This window comes from Conger conger, chromosome 5 (assembly GCF_963514075.1).
Source record: "Conger conger chromosome 5, fConCon1.1, whole genome shotgun sequence".
NCBI classification, from domain to species: Eukaryota; Metazoa; Chordata; class Actinopteri; order Anguilliformes; family Congridae; genus Conger; species Conger conger.
In genome coordinates this window covers 49,402,684-49,425,112 of record NC_083764.1, presented here as the reverse complement: position 1 = coordinate 49,425,112, position 22,429 = coordinate 49,402,684, and the positions used below count along the sequence as shown (strand labels likewise).

Here is a 22,429-nt window from a genome sequence, read left to right as displayed (position 1 = left end):
CCACACCTTTGTCCGTATTGAGTAAGCCTACCTCTCTCCCACCACAAGATGTCACCCGCTTCATTTCAGATTAAAATGCAGGCCAACATAAACGGCGAAACGAAACGTCAAACACTTAATGTTAATTTAAATCCAGCGGTTTTTAACTAGGCCAACACATATTTCAGTACAAAACTGGACAAATTATTTCGATATTTGTTCCGGTCCTGTGATCGAGTGCAAAATAGTGTCTTTTTTATTTAGCCCACTTAAACAATATATTTGATAAACTATATAAAATGTTAATGCAAAATTAACCCTTTTTCATGAACCGCGCAGCAAATGTTTGACACTCCCTTGATTCCCAAGAAAATGGGAAATGTGTATCCTAAGTTCTAGACTTTACATAATAAAGCTAGCTGAACCAATGACAACGTTGGACAACAGCAGGATTTTCTCAGCAATACTTGTGCGCAACGACCGAGGAAGAAGTATGTGTATTTGTGAATAATGATATACAGGATAGAAGCAGTAGGGTAGAGTTTAGTAGTAGAAGGCACTCCCGAAGACAGCTTGGCCGAGCTGGGGCCTTGGGTGTCCGTGTATGATATGCGAATTTGATTGGTAGATCATGGGGGTCCGCTTGACAACCACAGACAACCAGTGGCTGCATAGTCTCTGCTGTTTGGGAGAAATCAAGAGGGAGGAGACGGCAACGGGAGAAGGAAAGCAGTGGAGATTTTTTTTTTTTAACATTCCAATATCAGAAAAAAAACGAGGCGACGTAGCTAACTTCTTCACCATAGGATCACATTCACAGTTAATGCATTTGTAGAACAGGTGAGGTAACTTAGCTTTTGTTTTGATTTAGGGTTTGTATCTTTTAGTAATGATGCTAGCTAGCATGCAGCGCGAATGTGCTGTTGCCGATACACATTTTAGCTTTGCTGGCTTTTCCTTTTCATCTGCGGGTGTCATCGCCTGTATGTGTGGTGTATTCGGCCGAATATGTAGCTAGGGTGATTGACTGGCTTGCACATTTTACTACAAAATGCGTGCATATTGTTACGATTAATTTGTTAAAGTGCGTAGCTAGTTATGTGCATGTATTCAGCATTGCATGCTGTAACGGTACTGTGGATTAGGGAGTGAGTCTGCTACTCTTGACAGCTCTAGCGGCAATCCGTTAGCTAGCTAGCTAGCTAGATGCGTAGACTTAGCAATCGTTAGCTATGGGCAGCGTTAACGCTGTCTGAAACAAGCTAACGCTTTGATTTGCCAGATTATTATTTATTTTTTTGCCTGATCTAACGTAACGGCAAGCTTAACTATCGATGCTGTATGCGGTATGTAATTTACCAGGCATTCCTGGTCATAGCTATAACGTAACGGCCCAAAAATCGTCACAGCCGATTCTTGCCCTGCCTTTAAACGTTATTTACTGTGTTTTTTAAGTGATGTAGCTAGCAAGCGGCTAGTGTTAGTGTTTCCAAGGTTACTGTTGACTGACGGCTTGCCTGCACGGTTTCTCTGTTTTGTAAATGCCACGGATCCAACAAAGCAGGGTGGTTTAATTCTAAACCAGTGGTTCCCGACCTCTGTCCTGGACGATCAATAGGTTGTTGAACACATTCTTTCAGAATATTTCCCTTAATCGTATTAACACAATGCAGGTGTGGCTCGATATTAGCTTTGTTCGAATTTTCAACCAATTATCTACCACATGGTTAGTTTTAGTGTCCTTACCTGTAACAAATAGGAGCCTATTGATTCACGTTCAGTTTTCAGTTTAGTCGGTTAAATAATTTTCTAATTGCATAGAGTCTAGGCCACAGCACTGCACAGCTGGAACACCTGTCCAAAGCTGTGCAATTCTGCATGGCAAGCATTGCTATTTCTGACATAATTTGGTAAATAGTCCATCTAAACACAAAAAACAGCTAATTTACGAAAAATAAATAGCTTGTTAAAATTCTGGTCGGAACCAAAACTAGGATACACAGTAGGCTGGGAACCACTGTTCATCCAAAATAAACAATGTTTGCATCCTTAAAGAATGGCCAAAGGGCACGAAAACAGGAATGTTATTCCTGACAGACACAGATATGGGACCTGTGGACAGATTTCCTTTCAACAACATAAAATCAGCATTGTTGCCCATACCACAAAATTGTGAATAGATCACGATTTTCCTGGTTACTTCCATTGTGTTTTTATATTCCAAATAACATGCCCATTGTCACAGTAATTCATGGGTAAATCAGAGTTGTTGTGTCATCACAGTAGCCCAGTGATAGTTCACCACATTCACTCCCAGCATTTAATATTAGTTGGACTGGCAGTAGCCAACCCTATTCATAACATGCAATCTCATTACATTTGTTAGAATGCAGTCAGCAGTTCAGGACGGGCAAACATGTTCTACCCTAGCTGAGAGGGTTTTTAGAGTCCCATTTGACGTTTGAGATTGCTGCCAACATTCTAAAGGCCTAATCCTTTCTACTGGCACTGGATTTGGTCTCTGTAGGGATACCAGAGTAATGGTATATTTCCTCTTAAAAGGTCTGGTGAGCATTCAGTTAGAAAGTATTGCCTTAAATCCACAGAAGTGTAATTGGGCATAGGTTTCAATGGACTCTGACTGGTCTGAAAATAACTGTATCCAACAGTTTTCTTAATTAACACTCAAGTGAAAAGAAATGTTGAGCATCTTGCCTGAGCTGCTGCTGTTTCAAGGGAGGCTCCCCAAGCATTGCATGGCCATGACCCACCTAATGACTGAAAATCAGTTTAATCTTTCTGAATGTCTACTTAAGGGTGTAGTACATGCTTTTTCCACTTGTAGGTTTTTTCACGGTCCATTTCAACCTTTCTTGAGATCCGCCAATTATAAGTCCAGATCCCAGTCCACCGTTTAGGAAGCCATGGTCTAAAATCCAGTTTGTCTGCTCTATGGACAGGTTTCTCATGTACACAAGGGTTTCCCTCCTTCCCCTCAGGTCACTGTTTGAAGCTGACGCCATGACAGCCGAGGAGACCATCAACATCAAGGAGGTGGAGATCATCAAGGTGATCCTGGACTTCCTCAATTCCCGAAAGCTCCACATCAGCATGCTGGCTCTGGAGAAGGAGAGCGGCGTGATTAACGGCCTGTACTCAGATGACATGCTCTTTCTGAGGTAATGCTCAGCGTGCCCTTTCTCCTCCTCTGGGCCCCGGGCCCAACTGGGCCGACCTACTCGGGACCCCTCTGAAGGTCCACTGATTCAAAGAGACATTGAAGATGCATCAGAATACTTTAGGAGATGGCTCTGGCTCTCACAAAGTGTCCATTCATTTTCCTGGGCTCAGAAAGCACGGCTCCCTATTACGTAACTAGATTTAAATGCTGTTTTGCCTTTTGGCAGCAATGCTCAATTAGCCAATTTGAACACGCAGCTGCAATTACTAGCAGAAGGTACATAGTTGTTAAGAGAGAAAAGTTTGGGTTTTTGTTACCTTTTGTGGTCTACTGGAACCCAGAATTATCTGGCCATAATTAAGAGACTATGTCTTCTTCAGGAATGGGTATTTTTTGGGTTTTTATTTCAAAAGTTAAGCTTTCTGTGTCCTAAAGGATGAGATTTTCTTGTATTCAAACCTTGATAAAGATTAACATAAAAGACCATAAAGTATTGCCCATTATTTAGATTCTCACACATGTTATTCTACTTCAGTGATTCAATGGACTCAGCCAAAATGGCACTCTGTGTGAATTTTGTCTTGCTGTTGACTGTGTAGCATACATATGAAAGAATACTGTACTGTATTACACCCCCTGTGGCAATTAGTTCTCTAACTAACCTGCTCCTTAGTCCAGTGCCATAGAAGGGAATCACTTTGCAGCCCCATGTTCTCTGAGGCTTACTGACAGTGTTCATTCCTCTGTTCAGGCAATTGGTGCTGGATGGCCAATGGGACGAGGTGCTGCAGTTCATTCAGCCACTGGAGTGTATGGACAAGTTTGACAGGAAGCGGTAAGTGCCATGTGGGTTTAAACCAGGAAGGGGATTAGAGACACTTTGGATAAAAGCATCAGCTAAATAACTAATATTTTATTATTAGAATTATACATTATATATAAATAATTTTCTGAAATGTCTCATTTTGAAGCTTGTCATTAGCCTACCATTGTCTTAGCCTTTTAACGCTGAGCTCTGAATGACCAATTCGATTCTCTGTTTGTTTGGGTGATCTGTTTGGGTGCATCTGCTTTTCTGATAAGCACTAAATATTACGAAATGCACGAGATTATCCATGCCATTGAGATGGCTGCTGTGTGGGCCATAGTTGGACATGTGCAATGTTGGCTCAGAGCAGAAGAGTTCTCTACAGCTCTGGTGACCTGTGTTCCTCCCTACAGGTTCCGCTATATCGTCTTGAAACAGAAGTTCCTGGAGGCACTGTGCGTCAACAATGCCATGTCTGCTGAGGACGAGCCACAGCATGTGAGTGAGAGGCCTGCCACTCAGCCCTGCTCACTTCATACTCTGTCCTGCCCTGTGTGCTTTTCATGCCTGTGGGCTTTGTGTATGTATATGTGTTTGTGTATGCTTAAGTGTTTGTGTACACTGCATAGCACTTGTGTAGTCATATACACACTGTATGTGTGTGTTTTATCCTGAGGCACAGGGATGAGCTAGTTAAAAATAATAATTTCTCCCATTAGAAACACAAGAGTAATAGCCACATAAATGTCATACGTCCTATTTGGAATTCCCAGTGGTCATCTTGTGCTGCTTTGACATGACAATAAAGCCCATTATCAAATGTTAATTCTTGGATAAGTGAGGAAAATGTCTCTTTTTGTTTTCTAGTCTAGAACAATCATTGATCTACGGTAACAAGAACATTTATGTGTACTCTTTGTCACAAGGTTAGATACCACAACAGCCTTTAGTGCCTTTAGGACTAGACCTCAGTTTATGTTTGTTCCTGTGTCTTTCTTCCAGTACCCCTTAAATCAAGTTCCCTGCTTTGAACAAATAAACATTCATGGATAGTGTATAGAATACAACCATATGGTAGACAGCCAGTGCTGTTTCGTCTGAATCTAATCTGAATGTGAATATCACAGCCATTAAGCTTTTCAGACATTTGGCATGTGTTCAGATGAATTCTCTGTTCTTAGACCTAAAAGCGGCTTAGAAATAAATCCTTTTAAGTTCAGTGATAAGCACTGTACATTAAAGTCTGAGGTGGTTGTGGCATTGATGGCAGATGTGAATTAAGCGCTGAACGGCCTAAATCTGCTAAAAACTGTCATTCACCCTTTATAGTCTTTAGCACCTGCGTATAATAATGAATAATTCCATTAAAAGGGAAAGCTTGAGTGTCATGCAAAGCCATTGGTGCTGAGATCGGGATCACAATTGCACTTTCCAAATGGAGGGTGGGGGGGGATTGGAGATTAGACGGAAGGCAGTGTCAAAGCTTTCTGTTTTAAAAGCTGATGATCAATAGGAAGTATTTAATGCTGAAATGGCCTGGCTGCTGCCTTGTGCTCCACCATAGCTGGAGCTGACCATGCAGGAGGCGGTGAAGTGCCTCCACGCGCTGGAGGAGTTCTGCCTATCCAAGGACGACTACAGCAAGCTATGCCTGCTCCTGACCCTACCCCGCCTCACCAACCACGCCGAGTTCAAAGACTGGAACCCCAGCACGGCGCGCGTGCAGTGCTTCGAGGAAGCCTGCTCCATGGTGGCCGAGTTCATCCCAGCCGACCGCAAGCTGAGCGAGGCTGGCTTCAAGGCCAGCGGCAACCGCCTCTTCCAGCTGCTCATCAAGGGCGTGCTGTACGAGTGCTGTGTGGAGTTCTGCCAGAGCCGGGCCACAGGCGAGGAGATCACGGAGAGCGAGGTGCTCCTGGGCATCGACATGCTGTGTGGGAACGGCTGCGACGACCTGGACCTCAGCCTGCTGTCGTGGATGCAGAACATGGCGCCCGGTCTGTTCTCCTGCGCCTTCGAACAGAAGCTGCTCAACATCCACGTGGACCGGCTGGTGAAGCCGGCCAAGGCGGGGCACGCCGACCTACTGACGCCCCTCATCAGCAAGCTGTCGCCGTACCCTTCCTCCCCGCTGCGCAGACCCCAGTCCGCCGATGCCTACATGTCCCGTTCCCTCAACCCCGCCCTGGACGGCCTGTCCTACGGCCTCTCCGGCCAGGACAAGAGGGCGTCAGACGGGGCGGGCCGGACGTCGCCCATGTCGCACTCCTTCGCCAACTTCCAGTACCCCGGCGGGCCCAACCTGAGCCGCAGTTTGATGATGGAGAGTACCGGATGCCACAGCATCTTTGAGGAGTCGCCAGAGAGGTAGGCTCCATGTTTCCTGGCCCCCATGACTTATTTCCTTCTTCCCTATTGGATTTCCAATGACTGGCCTGCATCTGGCATCTATCCCTTATGTCTCTAGTACAGTTAAAACTGGTTTATCCGTCTTGTTTAGAGCAGAGATGGCTAACTGTACTACTTGTTCTCAATGTTTGGCAGCACTTAAGAGCAATTAAAGCAATGTATTACAGAGTTAACTTCTCTTGATTTATTGGGTCTAATTTGGTTTCTATTGTCCTTGGGTAGGACATATTTTGAGCCAGGTTAAAAAATAAAATAACAATTTACAGCTCACTGGCTGATTGGTGTGTGTTTCTAGGGATGGAAATGGCCATCCTAACTGCAGTCTGAAGTTGTCCACATCTTATTAGAGGCAGATTTGTTCAATGCGCAGACATCACCAGTAGGCTATTACACTAACCTGTATCTAGTAAAACCTGGAAAGCCTCAAACCACTTGGGAGCGCAATCACCATCCCTTAGTGTGTCTATGTGACTCCTGGGACAGGCTTGCAGAGCAGACACGCAGTGGTGTATCTGTAGATTTCTCCATATGCCCCTGCTAACCCCTGATAATCCTGTTAAATGTGTCGTAATGAAGCGGAAGATTAGCCCTTGAACAGCGGGGAGTCATATGGCACAGGCATACAGCTGGTCAATGGAGATTCCCTATGGATTTCACTGTATGCTGGCATGGGGTCTACTGCCTGAGTTAGCAACATCTTCACAGCTGAATTGTAAAATATTCCCAATTCGGTCATTCAGAATTGCCACTAAGTACAAGTTTATTTTGTGCTTCTCAAGGGAAGATTGTACTGAGGAGTTCTTTCATTCTAGTTCCAGGACTGACACACCAGTTGACCAAATGCTGGGTTCAGAAAGGCCTACCTCAGGCCCCGGCAGGGATGCTGTGTCTCCAGGCTCTGCAGAGAAGAATGAGGTAACTAACCTGTCTGGTGTGTTGCTTTAATTCAACTATCCCACTTGTGTTTTTATTAGGGGTGCAATGGTATTTGGTGGATGTAGATGGTGCAGGGGCAAGGCCATCTACTCAACAGGAAGTGGCACTAATGATAGAAATAATAATTTTGAATTGAATTCAGTGTTCATGTCAACCTCAAGTGGCACCAGAGCACCTTTTCTGTATCTCTTTCTCTATCGCTCTTACTCTCTCACTCTCTTTTGGTGCACTGTTTAATCCAAGTCTGCCACCGTACCAACTGTTCCGGCGAGCAGCGGACCGATGTCACCTTGCCGTCTGAAGATCTGTAACAAGTTACTGCCTCTGTCATCTGATTTGATGACGGTGGAATGGGTGACATTGTGAAAACACAGGGGGTCAGATGATCAGTTTAATATTTGCTGTAGAGCAAGTCTACCCTCTGCAGTAAAAACACAAATCAGGGCTCTTTTAATTTATCTCCTGGGTGTGTGATTATTAGGCAAGGTTTTAAGCAGACTGTGCAGGCTTATCTGTATGGTGGCATTACGGGTCCGTTCGGTGATTTATAGCAGTTCTGGGACGGCATACAGAGGGGATTTATTGGCCGCATGCGAGGGTGTCTCTTTGTGTCCTCCAGAAGGCCTGGCAGTGGGCTGGTGCTATGCCAATCTGATAGTGAGGAAACGGAGGACACAGAATGGAGGTCGGCTGCCACCAGCCTTGCCCCAGTCATAGTTTTGCTGTGGGAATAAGCTTCCCCTTCACCATTCGCTTTCTGCTGGAAGCGTTTCTGCTTACGACCGTGTCTCTCTCCTGATGGACTGCAGACATGTTCTGACCTGATTGCTAATGTGGCAGTGTGCTGTGGTACACACGCTCTGGTGATAAATCTGAACTGCATTCAGACGACTGGAGAGCATTAAGGGAATTTAACACCTTTTTGGCGGGGAAAGGGAGTTTATATAACCTTGTTTTTGCAGTAATATTATCCTGTTGGAAACTGCCGTCTGTCCACAGCCTAGAAACTTCCACAGCAGATTAACCTTCTTTTACAAAAAAAAACAAACAAACAAACAGGACAGACTCTTCTGAGATGTTCTGAGTATACCCTTAGATACTGATATTTGCTTTGTCATGTCTGAGCTGAGTTATTGTGCGGATTGACCGAGGAGAAATGTTTTCGCTGCTGCGTTTAAATCTGGCACGATAGCCATCACAGATTGCCGTGTATGAGAACTATCCTGTTTCATCGCATTTTGGGCTGAGATTAGCTCTATGTGGGAGGCTGGATGTACTTGAAGCAGGGTGGGGGGAGCGGGAAGGCTCTCCGCTTGTTCGTGAGGAGCTGTGTATTTTCAGAGGTGATATCCACCCAGACTGGGTCGCACTTTTTATTGGGTACTCTAAACATGCACATTTTCCATCAAAGTGAGCCCTCACAGACAGCTTCCAGCACAGAGAACTTGCTGTTTTTATGTGGGGGATAGTTGACAATGTCTGACTGCCTTTTTCCAAGGTGGAGAGTGGGTCACCATTAGGGTATCTGCAGTAAAAGGCTTACTCTTTGTAGCAGTATGAGAATGTAAATCGAAGAATCAATCTTCATAATATGCTCTTAAATAAAGCCTATATAACATATATAAAAACCATGTGTGCAACACACACCAGCGACTTGGGCTGGTACACATACACCACTATTAACGAGCTAACAGGGCTATTAACTAGCTAAAGTTGGCATGTTATTTTGTCCAGGGTGCTTTACGTATTTTTAGTTACCTATTCCGTTACCCAGGTGTGAAACCTGTCTGCTGTTTTGAACACACATCCCTTCAACAGCCATTGTTGCTGAAGTATTTTATTTCTTTATTTTGGCTTACCCCTCCTCAGCTGCGGGACTCAGCGGAGCAGTTCCAGGAGTACTACCGTCAGCGCATGCGCGTGCAGCAGCACCTGGAGCAGAAGGAGCAGCAACGACAGCTCTACCAGCAGATGCTCCTGGAGGGAGGCGTCAACCAGCCTGTGGGGTCCGACGTCCAACAGAACCTAACTGAGAAGTTCCTCAACAGGTGAGCTGGCGACTAGAGTACAGATAGCGCAGGCTACCCCCATCGCTAATTATCTAGCGTAAACAGCAACATTGAAATGTCCCTGACAAACTGGCCTGTTTGGTGAGGTTGCCATGTACTCCCCCCATTATGGGCTTATAATGGGTGCTGTCAGGCAGGTCCTGTTTATACAATTCAAGACTTTTCTCTCTGTAAAACAGTATGGTTTAAATGGTAAATGGTTGGAATTTATATAGCACCTTTATCCAAAGCGCTGTACAATTGATGCTTCTCATTCACCCATTCATACACACACTCACACACCAACGGCGATTGGCTGCCATGCAAGGTGCTGACCAGCTCGTCAGGAGCATTTGGGGGTTAGGTGTCTTGCTCAGGGACACTTCGACACAGCCCGGGCGGAGGATCGAACCGGCAACCCTCCGACTGCCGGACAACTGCTCTTACTGCCTGAGCCATGTCGCGCCTATAAACTAGTGACTGACAACAACTCCACCCATTGTGGAGTTCTTGTCAATTAGATGAGCATATCCAGGTGGAATGTTCAGTGAATCTTGGTACGTCTTGTACAGAAATGCTCTGGTGAATTATATTTTTGCTTTAGCATGCGTTCATATCTACAGACTACGTGCAATAAAGAGTGCACACTGACATCACCACATTCTTAAACCATAACATCACAACAGAGACTGCTTATACGTTTAATGTTGTGCTTACACTGCTCATCTATACAAAACGGCAAAGTTATCCCTCAAATTCAAATGCCTCTGATAATTTCAAGAATCAAATATGTTCAAATGTATCTGTGGTGTGTGCTCCATAAATCTCCTATAAAACTACAGAGGCTGTTGTTTGTATGACAGTCACTGGCTTCTTGGAAAATGCATTGTGGGAGTCGCACTAGCCCACATAATGCAGTACGTTCAGTCTGCTGTTTATACTAATTAATTTGGGTTCTTCTAAAATATTTTTGCCATAATTTGGCAACTCCCAATAATAACACAATAAAAATTTGATTATGACACTTGTAACAGAAGCGGGATGAAATGGCTGGTTTATCAGGATGAAATAAGACACCGATAATGTTTTTCCATTCAAAATACATTTTTGCCACACATGCGAGTAATAAAATTAGGAAAACACTAGAAGTGATTTCTGTTTGAATTTCTTCATGTTGAGCAAGCTTGCAAGAGCGTGGAATCTCATTTTAGGCTTTTTATTCAAATGTTTTTGAGTACTTTCTCTTTAAATCTCAATGCTACCCACAGCAATGCTACCCGCAGCTGTGTAAATATTGTGATCAATAAACAACACAAATGTTATACACTAAAAATGATTATCTCAAAAAAACAGGAGAAATATTTTGTTGTGGTTCAAGTCTAGGTCATCACCCCTTGTCATCTTAAAAAAAAAAGACCTCAAAACATCTCCGTTTATAGAGCACGGTGTATTTTTTCCCCCCTGCATTTGGCTCTTTTTTTGTTCTGCGTAAAAAGCACAGAATCCTGTGTAAACATGACCACTGATAAGTGTGCATGCTTTTGCTGTAGAGTGTCAGATGTGGGTGGCCTAGATGGTACAACTGGCAGCCTGAAATTGGGGATGAGTTTGTGATCTTCTTGCATTCAAACGGAAAAGGGTGTACTTTTACTGGGCTTGTGTTTATTTTGGAGTAGGAGGGTACAGAAGGGCTGTCACAGTGTAATGTAGTCATGCTAATGATGTCATTAAGGCCCAGCCCTAATAAATTATGCAGGAAGAGGAAGGATCTGAGGCTCTTTTGTTGTCTAGATGAAAATGGCCTGGGGGAAAGTAGAAGAAAGTGTTGTTGATTTTATACAGGCAGAATTTGGAACAATCTGAAGGCAAGTCATTTATCAGCTTCTCGGGGTCAGGGGAGAGAAATTCATCCTCAAAGGCCAGGGTGGCGAGGTGTCTGTGTATGTAGTCCCGTCTGAATTGAGAAGAGGGCCACGGGGTCCCCACTGTGATCACAGTGGGGGAGGGGACACAGCTGTGACCTGTAGTGGGTCAACTCCAGATGGTGCGGGCTGCATTTTGGGGAGAATGGGGAGCGGGTACACAATGGTACTCCTCCCTGTCTGCCAGCTGCCATCACCTGCTCTGAGTCGCATCAAAGGCCTTTATCTCTGAAGGCTTAAATCACAGCGACAGCCATTTTTAGTTTTACGGGCACCAAAATTGAGAAGAAATCATTCCCTTGTCTTACTCATCTAGACACTAACTAGACATGTGTATACTGCCAATAATGCACACTGACAAAGAACATAAATAGATGGCCCATTTAGTTATTATCATCGTCTTAATGAAAAAATGTGCAGCATAAAATCCAAGCATAAACCTGGAACACGTTACATCAGTCTTATCGCTTAGAAGCAAAATTTAAACAGCATTTCAGTGTATGCACTGGAACTCAGAAGTAGTTTTCTTCCTTCTCTCTTCTTGCCAGATTTATACCTACCAATGATTCCTGTCTGTAGACCGGTAACAAAAGCTGGCTAGCAGATATAACAACGTCTAGTCTCACACAAATTTTGGGTGGCCACCAAACAAAAATAATATACAGCAGCCCCAGAGGGTTAAATAGAGTGTCACGCTTAGAACAACTCAAGGGAAAAGTGAGTCCATTTTAAAGGACAACATATTCTGCTTCAAGTACTAGATTAATTAGCTATTTACTATTACACCAACAAAATGTAAAGCAAATAGTTTTCTTTTTCAAGTGGAATTTATAGTGCACTCAGTTTGTCCTTTAGCAAATGTTAAAATAAGTAAATGGTGTGCTGACATAATTCTATAATTATAAGTTATGAGCAGGCATTATCATGGCCCGCCAGGAAGTAAGTTGAGACCCCTGATATAAGTGCTGACAGTGTGCTACTTAAATAGACATGGGGTATAAATGTGGAGGATTTCATTTCCATTTAATGCTGGGTTTAGAGTATACATGTTTACAGATTGTATTTTACTGAATGGGAGTGCTGACACTGATCTGAGGGATGTTTCTGCTAAAGCTGTGCTGGAGAATTTTTGTGCTAACACTGCAGGGGATGTTATTGCTAACACTGTGTTGGGGGATGTTAGTGCTAACACTGTACTGTGGATGTTAGCGCTAACATTGTACTGGGGATGTTAGTGCTAACTGTGCAGGGGATGTTAGTGCTAACACTATGCTGGGGTGACAGTGCTAACGCAGTACTGTATGCTGGTGTTCAGGTCCATTCAGAAGCTGGAGGAGTTGAACGTGGGGATGGATAGTCTTGGTGAGGAGGTGCATTCCCTGAGCCAGCAGTGCAACGGGAATGCAGAAAGCATTGGCACCACCCCTGGCGCCAACATTACCCTCGTGCCAGAGCCCGGAAAGCCGCCAGACACGGCTGGCACGCTCAGCAGCACCCCCCAGAGGGGTGAGGCGCAAGGGTTGCCTGCGCTGGACGAGTCTCTGATCCAGACCCCTAAGAAGTAAGCAGATTCGTACACCCTTATCATCCCTGCTGAAAAAAACTGCTCCAGCTAGGTTTTAAAACAGCTGGTAGCTGGTTAACCAGTTCAGATCAGCTCCATGCTCAACATGGATTGACCAGGTCAAGCTATGTTTTGAAACAGCTGGTTGTTGGTCAATTCAAGATGGTCAAGCTGGATTTTACACCATGGTTATTATAACTTAGGATCACAAAAAACCTAAATACAGTGAACACTACAAATGCTTCATGTTAGTGATGGTCACCTCAACTCAACGTCAGCTAATGTGTAGCATGCTTCATCTCGGTGACATATGCGGTGTGGGGATGTTTTCATACTGCAGAGGAGGGGTCACTGATACCCTAGCTGTGTGTTTTGTCTGTTTGTCCAGCGTGCAGAACCCCTCTGGCTCAGAAGACGCAAACTCTCCAACACGATGTCCAAAGGGCTCTGAGGTGAGAGCCAACAGCATTGATATCCATATAAAGGCAGTGTGGGAATGAGTGGGAGAGACTGACTAATTCACTGAATCAAGTAATTAAACGAAATTAGCCTGCTTCTGCTGAAGCCCTCCAGTTCCAGGGTTGTCTGTTGAAGAAGGAGGCTCTTATTCAATCTTAACGCATTTTGTCTTTATCTTTGAGTAACATTTTTTAAAGTGATTTTTAATTTCTTGTTCATTGAATTTGTTCCATAGCAATTTCCAAACTGCCTGAAAACTATTCCTTGAAGGAATTAAAACATGCTGCAGCCCCCTTTTAATTCAGTGCTGAAGAGTTATAGGCAAAAAGTGCATTGCAGTTTTATTGAATAGAAATAAAACTTTGGTTTAAATACTCCGCTGTACAAATAGCATTCAGTGCCTGTACTGTATGTTGACTTTCTAACATAAGATGTCTGGCATGGATGTTGATCCTTTCCAAGTGTGAGTATAATTGGGATTTTGTGTGAGTTTATGCCTGGCAGATTAGTGTTTTAAATTACCAGCTGCTATCTGTCCCTCCAGCACCCTATGTCAGCCCTGCTACAGACAACTCTCGGTCACTCTGGGCTTATATCATAATCTTGTGTGCATTTTAACATTGACTTTCCGATGGATTTGTGTCAAAGCAATAAGTATCAGTTCAGATGAGGGGATTTTCTGTGTAAGTTTCCCATGATTACTTTTTTGTATCAAATGTGTTGATACTTGTTGATACTATTGCAGTTGGAGAAAGACAATCATTTTGCTATGTAATTTGTGATGTTAAGTAATATACTCAGTTTGGGCGATTGGCCAAAGATAAGTCACTTTGTGGCAGTCATACTTTGTGTTTGGATCATGGTGATGACTCTATGGCTCACTTTGTGGCATTTATCCTCTGCCTGTGGAGCAGGGTGATAAATCCAAGGCTCACTTTGTGGCAGTCAACACTCTGGAGGACACCCAAGCCGTGCGCGCTGTGGCCTTCCACCCCACGGGGGCGCTGTACGCTGTGGGATCAAACTCCAAAACGCTGCGTGTCTGCGCCTACCCCGATGTCCTCGATACAAGGTGTGCAACTTTCTGAGCTTTAAAGCCAACTGATCCAGTACAGTACAAGCTCTGGGGAAAGGGTATATAACTGTGGACATAACTATGTAGCAGATTGAGCCAGTCCTGTTTGGTGTTCACAAACTCCAACCACATGTTGGTGCCCCAGTATTCTTGTAGTAGTAACTGGGCCAGGTCAATGCATAGGCATGTAATGTATTGGAAGTGTTCGCATTCTTGATTATTCACCGTCAGTGTTGTGATGGTAATCTTTTTTTGACAGTAGTGAAAGTGTAGCACTAGTGCTGGTGTGCCTTGACATGGCATTTCTGCTAACCTGCCACTTCTGCCCTCCCTGTGCCAAGAACAGGCCTTCCCAGATAATCATCTGTATTTGTCATCTGCATAATTATTATTTGCATAATTTATTATTACAATTAATTTAATTTATTTATATATTAAATCTAAAAACTACTGTTAAACTCATGTTTGCCAAGTGCCGGCCAGAAGCATATGGGCTCCCCCTCTGAGCTTGGTTCTGCTCAAGGTTTCTTCCTGTTAGTCAGGGAGTTTTCCCTTGCCACTGTCATGGGCTCTTTGTAAAGCTGCTTTCTTTCATTGTAAAAAGCACTATACAAATAAAATTGAATTGAATTGAATTTCCTGGTGTTTGTTTCTCCAGTGGTTTGGCCGCCTCCAAACAGCCGGTAGTGCGCTTCAAGAGGAACAAGCACCACAAGGGCTCCATCTACTGCGTGGCTTGGAGCCCCTGTGGTCAACTACTGGCCACTGGCTCCAATGACAAGTTCGTCAAGGTGCTGCCCTTCAACGCCGAGTCCTGCAATGCCACAGGTGAGGGGACACACTGAGGGAACGTGGGCGGGGCTTGGTGTACTGGCTCCTTCCCTATCACCAGCAACTTTTCACCCCCACTACTCATCAAAACTCAATGCTTTCGTGAGTACGGAAACAAGGGTTTGCTGACGTCATCTCAAAGGCGATGGCTAAAATACAATTGATTGCTGCCACCTAGCAGTAGACCTGCACCTCTTGTTTCCATAGTTACAGAATTTGGATATACTGTTTTTTTTCCCAGAATGTTCTTCTCAGGCAGCACAGGCTACATGAGTCCCCTGCATTCAATGGTGATGATACATGGCATGAATAGTGTATGTGTATGCTCTGGGTATGAATTGCTCTATGAACATTGATGGAAGGTGTGAACCCCCTACTCTGAGATGAAGTGAACACAAGCTCTGAGCTATGAGGCTTCCTGCTCTAGGATTGGTGTGGCGCTTGTTTTTCTGATGTTTCGGTGTCTGTGGTTGGCAGGCCCGGACCTGGAGTTCAGCATGCACGACGGGACCATCCGGGACCTGGCGTTTATGGAGGGCCCCGAGAGCGGGGGCTCCATCCTGATCAGCGCCGGGGCCGGGGACTGCAACATCTACACCACCGACTGCCAGAGGGGCCAGGGGCTGCACGCGCTCAACGGGCACACAGGTGTGACTCCCTCCACCAATGTTCTTATTCAGAGCTGTCATTTGTAGTGTCCTGAAAGTCACTCCCCAGATGAGGGCACCTGCCAAATGAATTAATAAATAAATGAACAAACTCACTACCTGCTCACCGGCTCCTACGACACCAAGGTCATGGTCACCGACCTGCAAGGTAGGACCTCGCCCGCACACAGTGATTGAGAGACGCAGGTGTAAGGACTAAAGGTAGTTATCAAAGGAGGCATACACACTCATATAATATACGTATACATTAGGTAAGTGTGATGAATACGCATACAGTAAATGCGTACATACATACATGCACATACATGCATACAAATATACCTATACATACATACATGCATACATACCCATACCTGTACATGCATGCATACATACATATATATATATTGCCTGCTCTTCAGGGGGACTTGTCGGAGGTAATGTTTGAGTCTGTGTTGAATTCCAGGCCACATCCTGTCCCTATTTACCTGGGGTGGCTGGATGATTGCGTCGGGCTCCCAGGACAAGACGGTGCGCTTCTGGGACCTGCGTGTCCCCAGCTGTGTCAGGGTGGTGGGGACAGCTTTCCACGGGTCAGGTGAGTCTGCCCCCACACAGGCACCTTTCTGCAGCTGTAATGATACCGTCTATCCACTAGGGGTCACATGGTCTACATTGTGGTTTTTTCACCCGATAACAAACTTAAACGATGCAAGATTTTAGGTAGGTACATTTGCTTCTACAGAGGTGGGCTGAGAAGACATTTGAAATATTATGACTTGTCCATAATTTTGTGATCATTTTAATTATTATTTACCAAATACATGCTGTATATAAATCTAAAGCTGGAGTGCAACATTAGTCCCAAAGAGCCGCAGGGACCTGCTGGTGTCTGTTCCCGCCTTAAAAACAGTTTCCACTAAGAAACCAGAGAAACCACTTAGAAACTAATTAAGGACTAACAACATGGTTTCCATGTTAGCATGACGTGTTAGCTTAGCATGAAGACTAGAAGTCTATCCGCGTGAAGGTAGAGAAGAACTACAGCTGTCTAACTTCCCAAAAATGTATTTCAAATACACTTGATACCTTGTTGAAATAAGACCGCTTCAGAGTTGCTGTGAAGTGTAATTTCTTCACTTTGAGGTTGGCTACTGACCCCAATAGGCTTCAATCTTTATGCTAAACTAACACGTTCTGCTAATATGGAAACCGAGCCAGTGAATGCACAAAAATGAAAAAAAATATTTCCCAAAATGTTCATGTATGCCTTTAAATAGCCTCTGCATGTTGATTGTTTGATGAATGATCCTGAGATGATAAAGTTGAGGACCCCTTGCCAATATGGCCGTGTGTGTCTGCGCTCTGACAGGCAGCCCGGTGGCGTCGGTTGCGGTGGACCCCAGCGGCCGGCTGCTGGCCACGGGGCAGGAGGACTGCGGCTGCATGCTGTATGACATCAGAGGGGGCCGGATGGTCCAGACGTACCGCCCTCACACCAGCGACGTGCGCTCTGTCCGCTTCTCCCCCGGGGCTCACTACCTGCTCACCGGCTCCTACGACACCAAGGTCATTGTCACTGACCTGCAAGGTAGGACCTCGCCCGCAGACCGTGTGTGAGAAACGCAGGTGTAAAAACTAATGTTAGTTATCAAAGGAGGCATACACACTCATACACTAATGCTTGAAGACTCAGCCCACACACAGTGAGTAAAATACGCATGCGTAAAGACTAATGTTAGTTATCAAAGGAGGAAGGGCCATGTTCACATACACACTCATACACTAATGCTCGAAGATTCATTTTCAGAGGTGGTGAGACTGTCTGCACACACAAACTCAAAGATTCAGGGATTATCCAAAGGAACTGAGGCCTCGTCCACATCGATGGACTGTACACATCCATGGACGTTATGATAGAAGCAGTTACTTCATCTATTCTCAGTGTATTCCGTTTGTGAAGCAAATCAAGCTATATTTGCTATTAATTACTTTCAAAATTAGGCATTAGTAAGAAACTACCAATTGAACTACAGCAAGTGTGGTGAAGTTTTCCAGTTTGTCCTGATATTTTGCATGAAATTCCCCCTTACGACTGCATACACCCTTGCCCAAGGCGAGTTCCGCTTTTACTCTGCATTTGGTAACATTGCATTTTTGGTGCAGTCGTGCATTTGAAGTCAAACCTCGATTTTCGGGTTGGGTGCAGTAGCATAGCTCAGGGCCACAACGGCAGCTACCCGTCGGAGATTTGACGGTGAGCGGGACTCCCTAACCCGTGCCCCACATGCGTGTGCTTCCTGCAGGGGACCTGACGAAGCAGCTGCCTCAGACGGTGGTGGGGGAGCACGGAGACAAGGTGATCCAGTGCAGGTGGCACACGCAGGACCTCTCCTTCCTGTCCTCGTCCGCCGACAGGACCGTCATTCTCTGGACCCACTGCCCGTAGGACCAGAGGGAGGCGAAGCACACAGACCCACTATACAGGCACAAGACCCTCCCCCCCTCTCCGCTCCTCGCCTGCCACAATGAACCAGAGGGACAGAAAGCAACTGCAACCAGGCTGGCTTGGTTAGGTCAGGCTCCGGGCGGTTTCCGAATATCTTTTATTTATTTTATTTTTTTAGGGTTGGGTGTTACTGCAATTTGATCAATTCCGACTCGGATGCGGATTCCGTTTTTTCGAATTTGTTTCTTATCGAATCCTGATTCCGATTCTTATATTTTTGTGGAAGAAGTACCTTTATTCTTGGCTGGTTTGGGTTGGTACAAACATAAACTGCCGTGTTTTTCCTGATAATAGGTTGCATTTTATGAAAATGTAAATGCGTCTTTCTGAGCTGTATTTAGTTACTTCAGCAAACAACTGAAATGAATGGCTTTATGGTTCAACACGAAATGGGGTAGGAAAAAGTCATTGAGTTGAGAAAATGTTTTGGTTTTGGTAGTTTCCTAGGATATGTTGAAAAAATACGGAAACGGTGTTATCCGTTTCAGTTCTTAGTTGCTCCTCTAGCTAAAAACTGGAGCCGGATGGAACTATTATTCACAAAATGAATCCTATTGTTTGGAAAAATAGGAAGTGCTGAACTCTGATTGGTGTTGGCAGGCGATGTATGTGAAAAGATAAACCCTGGGCTACTTTTCTCAGATGCCATGTTGCTCGGGTTGATGACCATTCCTCAGCTTCACAGAAAAATAACTTCTGGCATCTGGTCGACCGAAGAGTAAACTTCGGGGGTGTCAAAATGATATGCTTGCTTTTTATTATGATGCACATATTCATCATGGCCATTCTTTCCCTACAAAAACAAAAAATCAGGATTTAGTGGCAACTCTCCCATGATAATCAGTTGTAATCACTTGTTATTTTAATGCCTGCATGCATGCATGCTAAACATCTGCCAGTTCATTGGAGGCATACATTTTAAGGTAATCCAGTAAAATCAGTGCTGATCAGTGAGCTAGTTGTTTTGCTGCTGAAATTATAGCGCATTGAAATAAAATGTGCTGTGGCTTTGCCGGCAATGCAAGCCAATATTATATTGGCTTAATAAAGAATGTATTATATAAATAATAATGAAAAAAACATTTTAATTAATTTCTTTAAACTTTGCTACTCTTTCTTCCTAACAAGACAAGCTGTGGCTGTGCGGCAATGTAGCAAGACTGTTATGTGTTCAAGTTTATTCACAACAAATGAGTTGGCAGCTTTGTACAATCTCATTGAAGAAACTAAGGTCACTGGCCTTTATTCTTAGCTTGGTAGCTGTCCTTTTGAAATGAAATATCTGTTGGTGGGATCCAGTGAAAAAGACTGGAGGGCTCTTCTCAAAAGCTTGACTAACTAGCAACCATTTTTTAGTCGTTTCATATGTTGCCATTTTTGGACTGTAGCGATACAGTTTGCCAAATCCTGTACACAGCTCTGTAGAGCAGTATTAATCACTAATCGGGGTGGCTCTTGAAAATGAATTCAGGGTAATCCAAGCTTTTAGTAAGGGAGCATGCAAACTGGTAGGTTGTTTGTGCCATAAACCTAGAAAGAGAAGAAATGTTTTTCCAAAAGTTTGCAAGAAGGTTCCGCAATGTAGTGAGGTGGTCCCAAAGAAAGTTTAGGCGGGCGATGCCCACCCATAGAACCAGGCCTGGTTGGCACCATTAGGTGTGGCATCGTGCTACAGCTCTGGTTGTGGGCAGTGAGACGGAAACACAACAGAACTTTTGTCCCAACTTGTGCCAGCCTGGCTCCAGTCCCACCGTATAAATTAGTAGATGGATGCTGATGTGTCTATGCTTGTGCTAATGGCAGTAAAGCTTTGCTGTGCTTTCGGTCATTCCTCGAGCGTAACTGCTTCTTGTGACTCACTATGGTCCAGTTGAAGATGTGCGTAGTGATTCCTCTGTCCTTGTAGATGTGTACTTTCGGGGGAAATAACCCTACTTATAACTGTTTACAATAGTTTTGTCTTGCTGCGTTCACTAAAAAAAGAAAGCACATGCTTTGGACGCACTTATCTGGACACTGATACCGTTGACCATTCCAGAATTTCACACTCCCCAGAACCCCCCTCCCTGGAGATCTAGGCCCATCCTTTTCGAGCCAAAATCGGAGAGCAAGAAAACACAGTATGTTAGTTGTCTGGTGCCTTGATATATCAATTTGCATAGAAAGCTTTATCAACTCTTAACGAACTAGCTGGACTTACTTACAATGTCATTGAGACAATATTTTTGCACTGTGTATGTGTATGTGTTTTTAATTTGTATTTTATTTTATAGTGAGTTATGCTGCTATCATTTTTTCCTCCACTTAAAGTAGATCTACGTAATGTTACCAGCTATCTGGCATGAAACATCACATGCTGTTTCAGATGAGTCGGTCTAACACTGGCAGTAGATGAAGGTAAAAAAAGAACTGTAAAAGAATTTTGCCATTCCTAATTTCTGATTATCTTATTGCGCTTACTGCGTATCATCTCATACATATCATTGTAAATAATGAAAAACTGTATAGAGGAACACTTGTTTTTTATGTTTTGTTTCAAAGGCGCTTGTAAATTTGCTGCTTTCACGTGGTCCCTTTGAATGGCTTGCTTGTAAGTAAAAGCACAAGACAAATATAGAACCAACAAAAACAACGTGATAAAAAAAGGTAATTTGCTCATTCGTGTGGAGAACCTCAAAACCTGGGTGAAGCGAGCAGGATCCTTAAAAAATTTAACATTCTGCAACCTCTTCACTAATTTCATAATCTTTTCCCCAATATAAATGCCAACTTGTACTGTAACTCAGTTCGCGTTTACACTGCCAGACCTTCGATTAAACGTTTATCTAATGATGGCATCTGTGAAGATTTAATTGTGAGGGCAGTCTGCCGGTACAAAAAGGGAGCATTTAAAAAAATATTATCTGCTTCAGTGAAATGTATTTAAAAAATGCATGTGTTGCTTTTTTCCATAAGCATAAGATATACAGTTGTTTTGTATTTTTTGCTATTTTTGCCCTCCCCAGTTACGCCTTTCACTTCTTTCACGGAAGAGTACAGACAGCTTTTTCTCATGAAATGCAGACGAGACAAACTGCGTAATACCCCAGACAGTGTTTATTTTTGTTTAAATTAAATCCGAAATAAGCATAGATGTATTTATTTATTGTTTTTAATGCGAATGTTAATGTTTATATTTTCTGCAAGAGCTCTCTGTGGAGTGATGTAGCTTTTTCTGAACCATGTTTAAAAATGGACAAAAGGAATCCTTCTCAAGTGTGACTGTAGCTGTGTTGTCATAAAGGCCTTTCTGACACTTCACATTGTGGTCCTTTTCTGCTATTGTTTTTCTTTTTGGTCATTTTCCTTTCAAGAATAATCTATGTTGAATAATATAATCGTCTCATAATTTTTGATGGAACTATCATTTTGGGCGGCCTGTAGTGTAGTGGTTAAGGTAAATGACTGGGACACACAAGGTCGGTGGTTCTAATCCTGGTGTAGCCACAATAAGATCCGCACAGTCGTTGGGCCCTTAAGCAAGGCCCTTAACCCTGCAGTGCTCCAGGGGAGGATTGTCTCCTGCTTGGTCTAATCAACTGTACGTCGCTCTGGATAAGAGCGTCTGCCAAATGCCAATAATGTAATGGAACAACTTGGGATAAACTCATTAATTTCCAACTGTGTTCAGTCGAAGGGGGCAGTAGTTCAAACCAGTCATGGAAACTCAATATTTAGCAAATGTTTAACATACCAAGCTTATTATACCAATAAAACTATTCTTTGTGTAATCAAATCTAATCCAGATCCAATGGATGTTGATTTAATGTTTTTCAGAATCACAAGAACTAAAGTCAGGTGATTCTGGTGGGCTTTTAACTGTGTTGGCAGAAGTTTCAGACTTAATTGATTTTGCATTGCAAAGCCCATTTTCAACATATCAGAATCACTCTGAGCCATCTGCCCAAGTAAGAAAACGTCTTTTTGCTGTGAAGTGGGATTTACAATGCCTAGTGCTCTCCATTGATGCCAATGTTATACTTCTCAAAACTAGTGCTGCCTATGAAAGTGGCACCTCAGTG

The 22,429-nt window shown here is 43.8% G+C and overlaps 1 protein-coding gene across 1 annotated transcript; it reads left to right on the top strand.

Moving 5' to 3' along the window:
* Positions 1-673: 673 nt before the first annotated feature.
* Positions 674-21,668, top strand: LOC133129748 (WD repeat-containing protein 47-like). The gene is made up of 15 exons (XM_061244024.1): positions 674-819; positions 2,979-3,158; positions 3,912-3,995; positions 4,382-4,466; positions 5,533-6,335; positions 7,190-7,292; positions 9,183-9,361; positions 12,599-12,844; positions 13,236-13,299; positions 14,221-14,378; positions 15,040-15,209; positions 15,690-15,860; positions 16,326-16,457; positions 17,232-17,450; positions 18,166-21,668. Exons 2-15 carry the CDS (start codon positions 3,001-3,003, stop codon positions 18,306-18,308), a joined length of 2,715 nt encoding a protein of 904 aa, XP_061100008.1. The 5' UTR covers positions 674-819; positions 2,979-3,000; the 3' UTR covers positions 18,309-21,668.
* Positions 21,669-22,429: the final 761 nt, after the last annotated feature.

What these genes read in the sequence shown, in the direction of transcription:
- LOC133129748 (XM_061244024.1), top strand. Translation starts at nt 3,001, where the DNA reads ATGACAGCCGAGGAGACCATCAACATCAAGGAGGTGGAGATCATCAAG. An exon ending in TTTGAGGAGTCGCCAGAGAG is followed by an intron (nt 6,336 to 7,189) that starts GTAGGCTCCATG and finishes CTTTCATTCTAG; the next exon opens with TTCCAGGACTGACACACCAG. An exon ending in CATTGTCACTGACCTGCAAG is followed by an intron (nt 17,451 to 18,165) that starts GTAGGACCTCGC and finishes TGCTTCCTGCAG; the next exon opens with GGGACCTGACGAAGCAGCTG.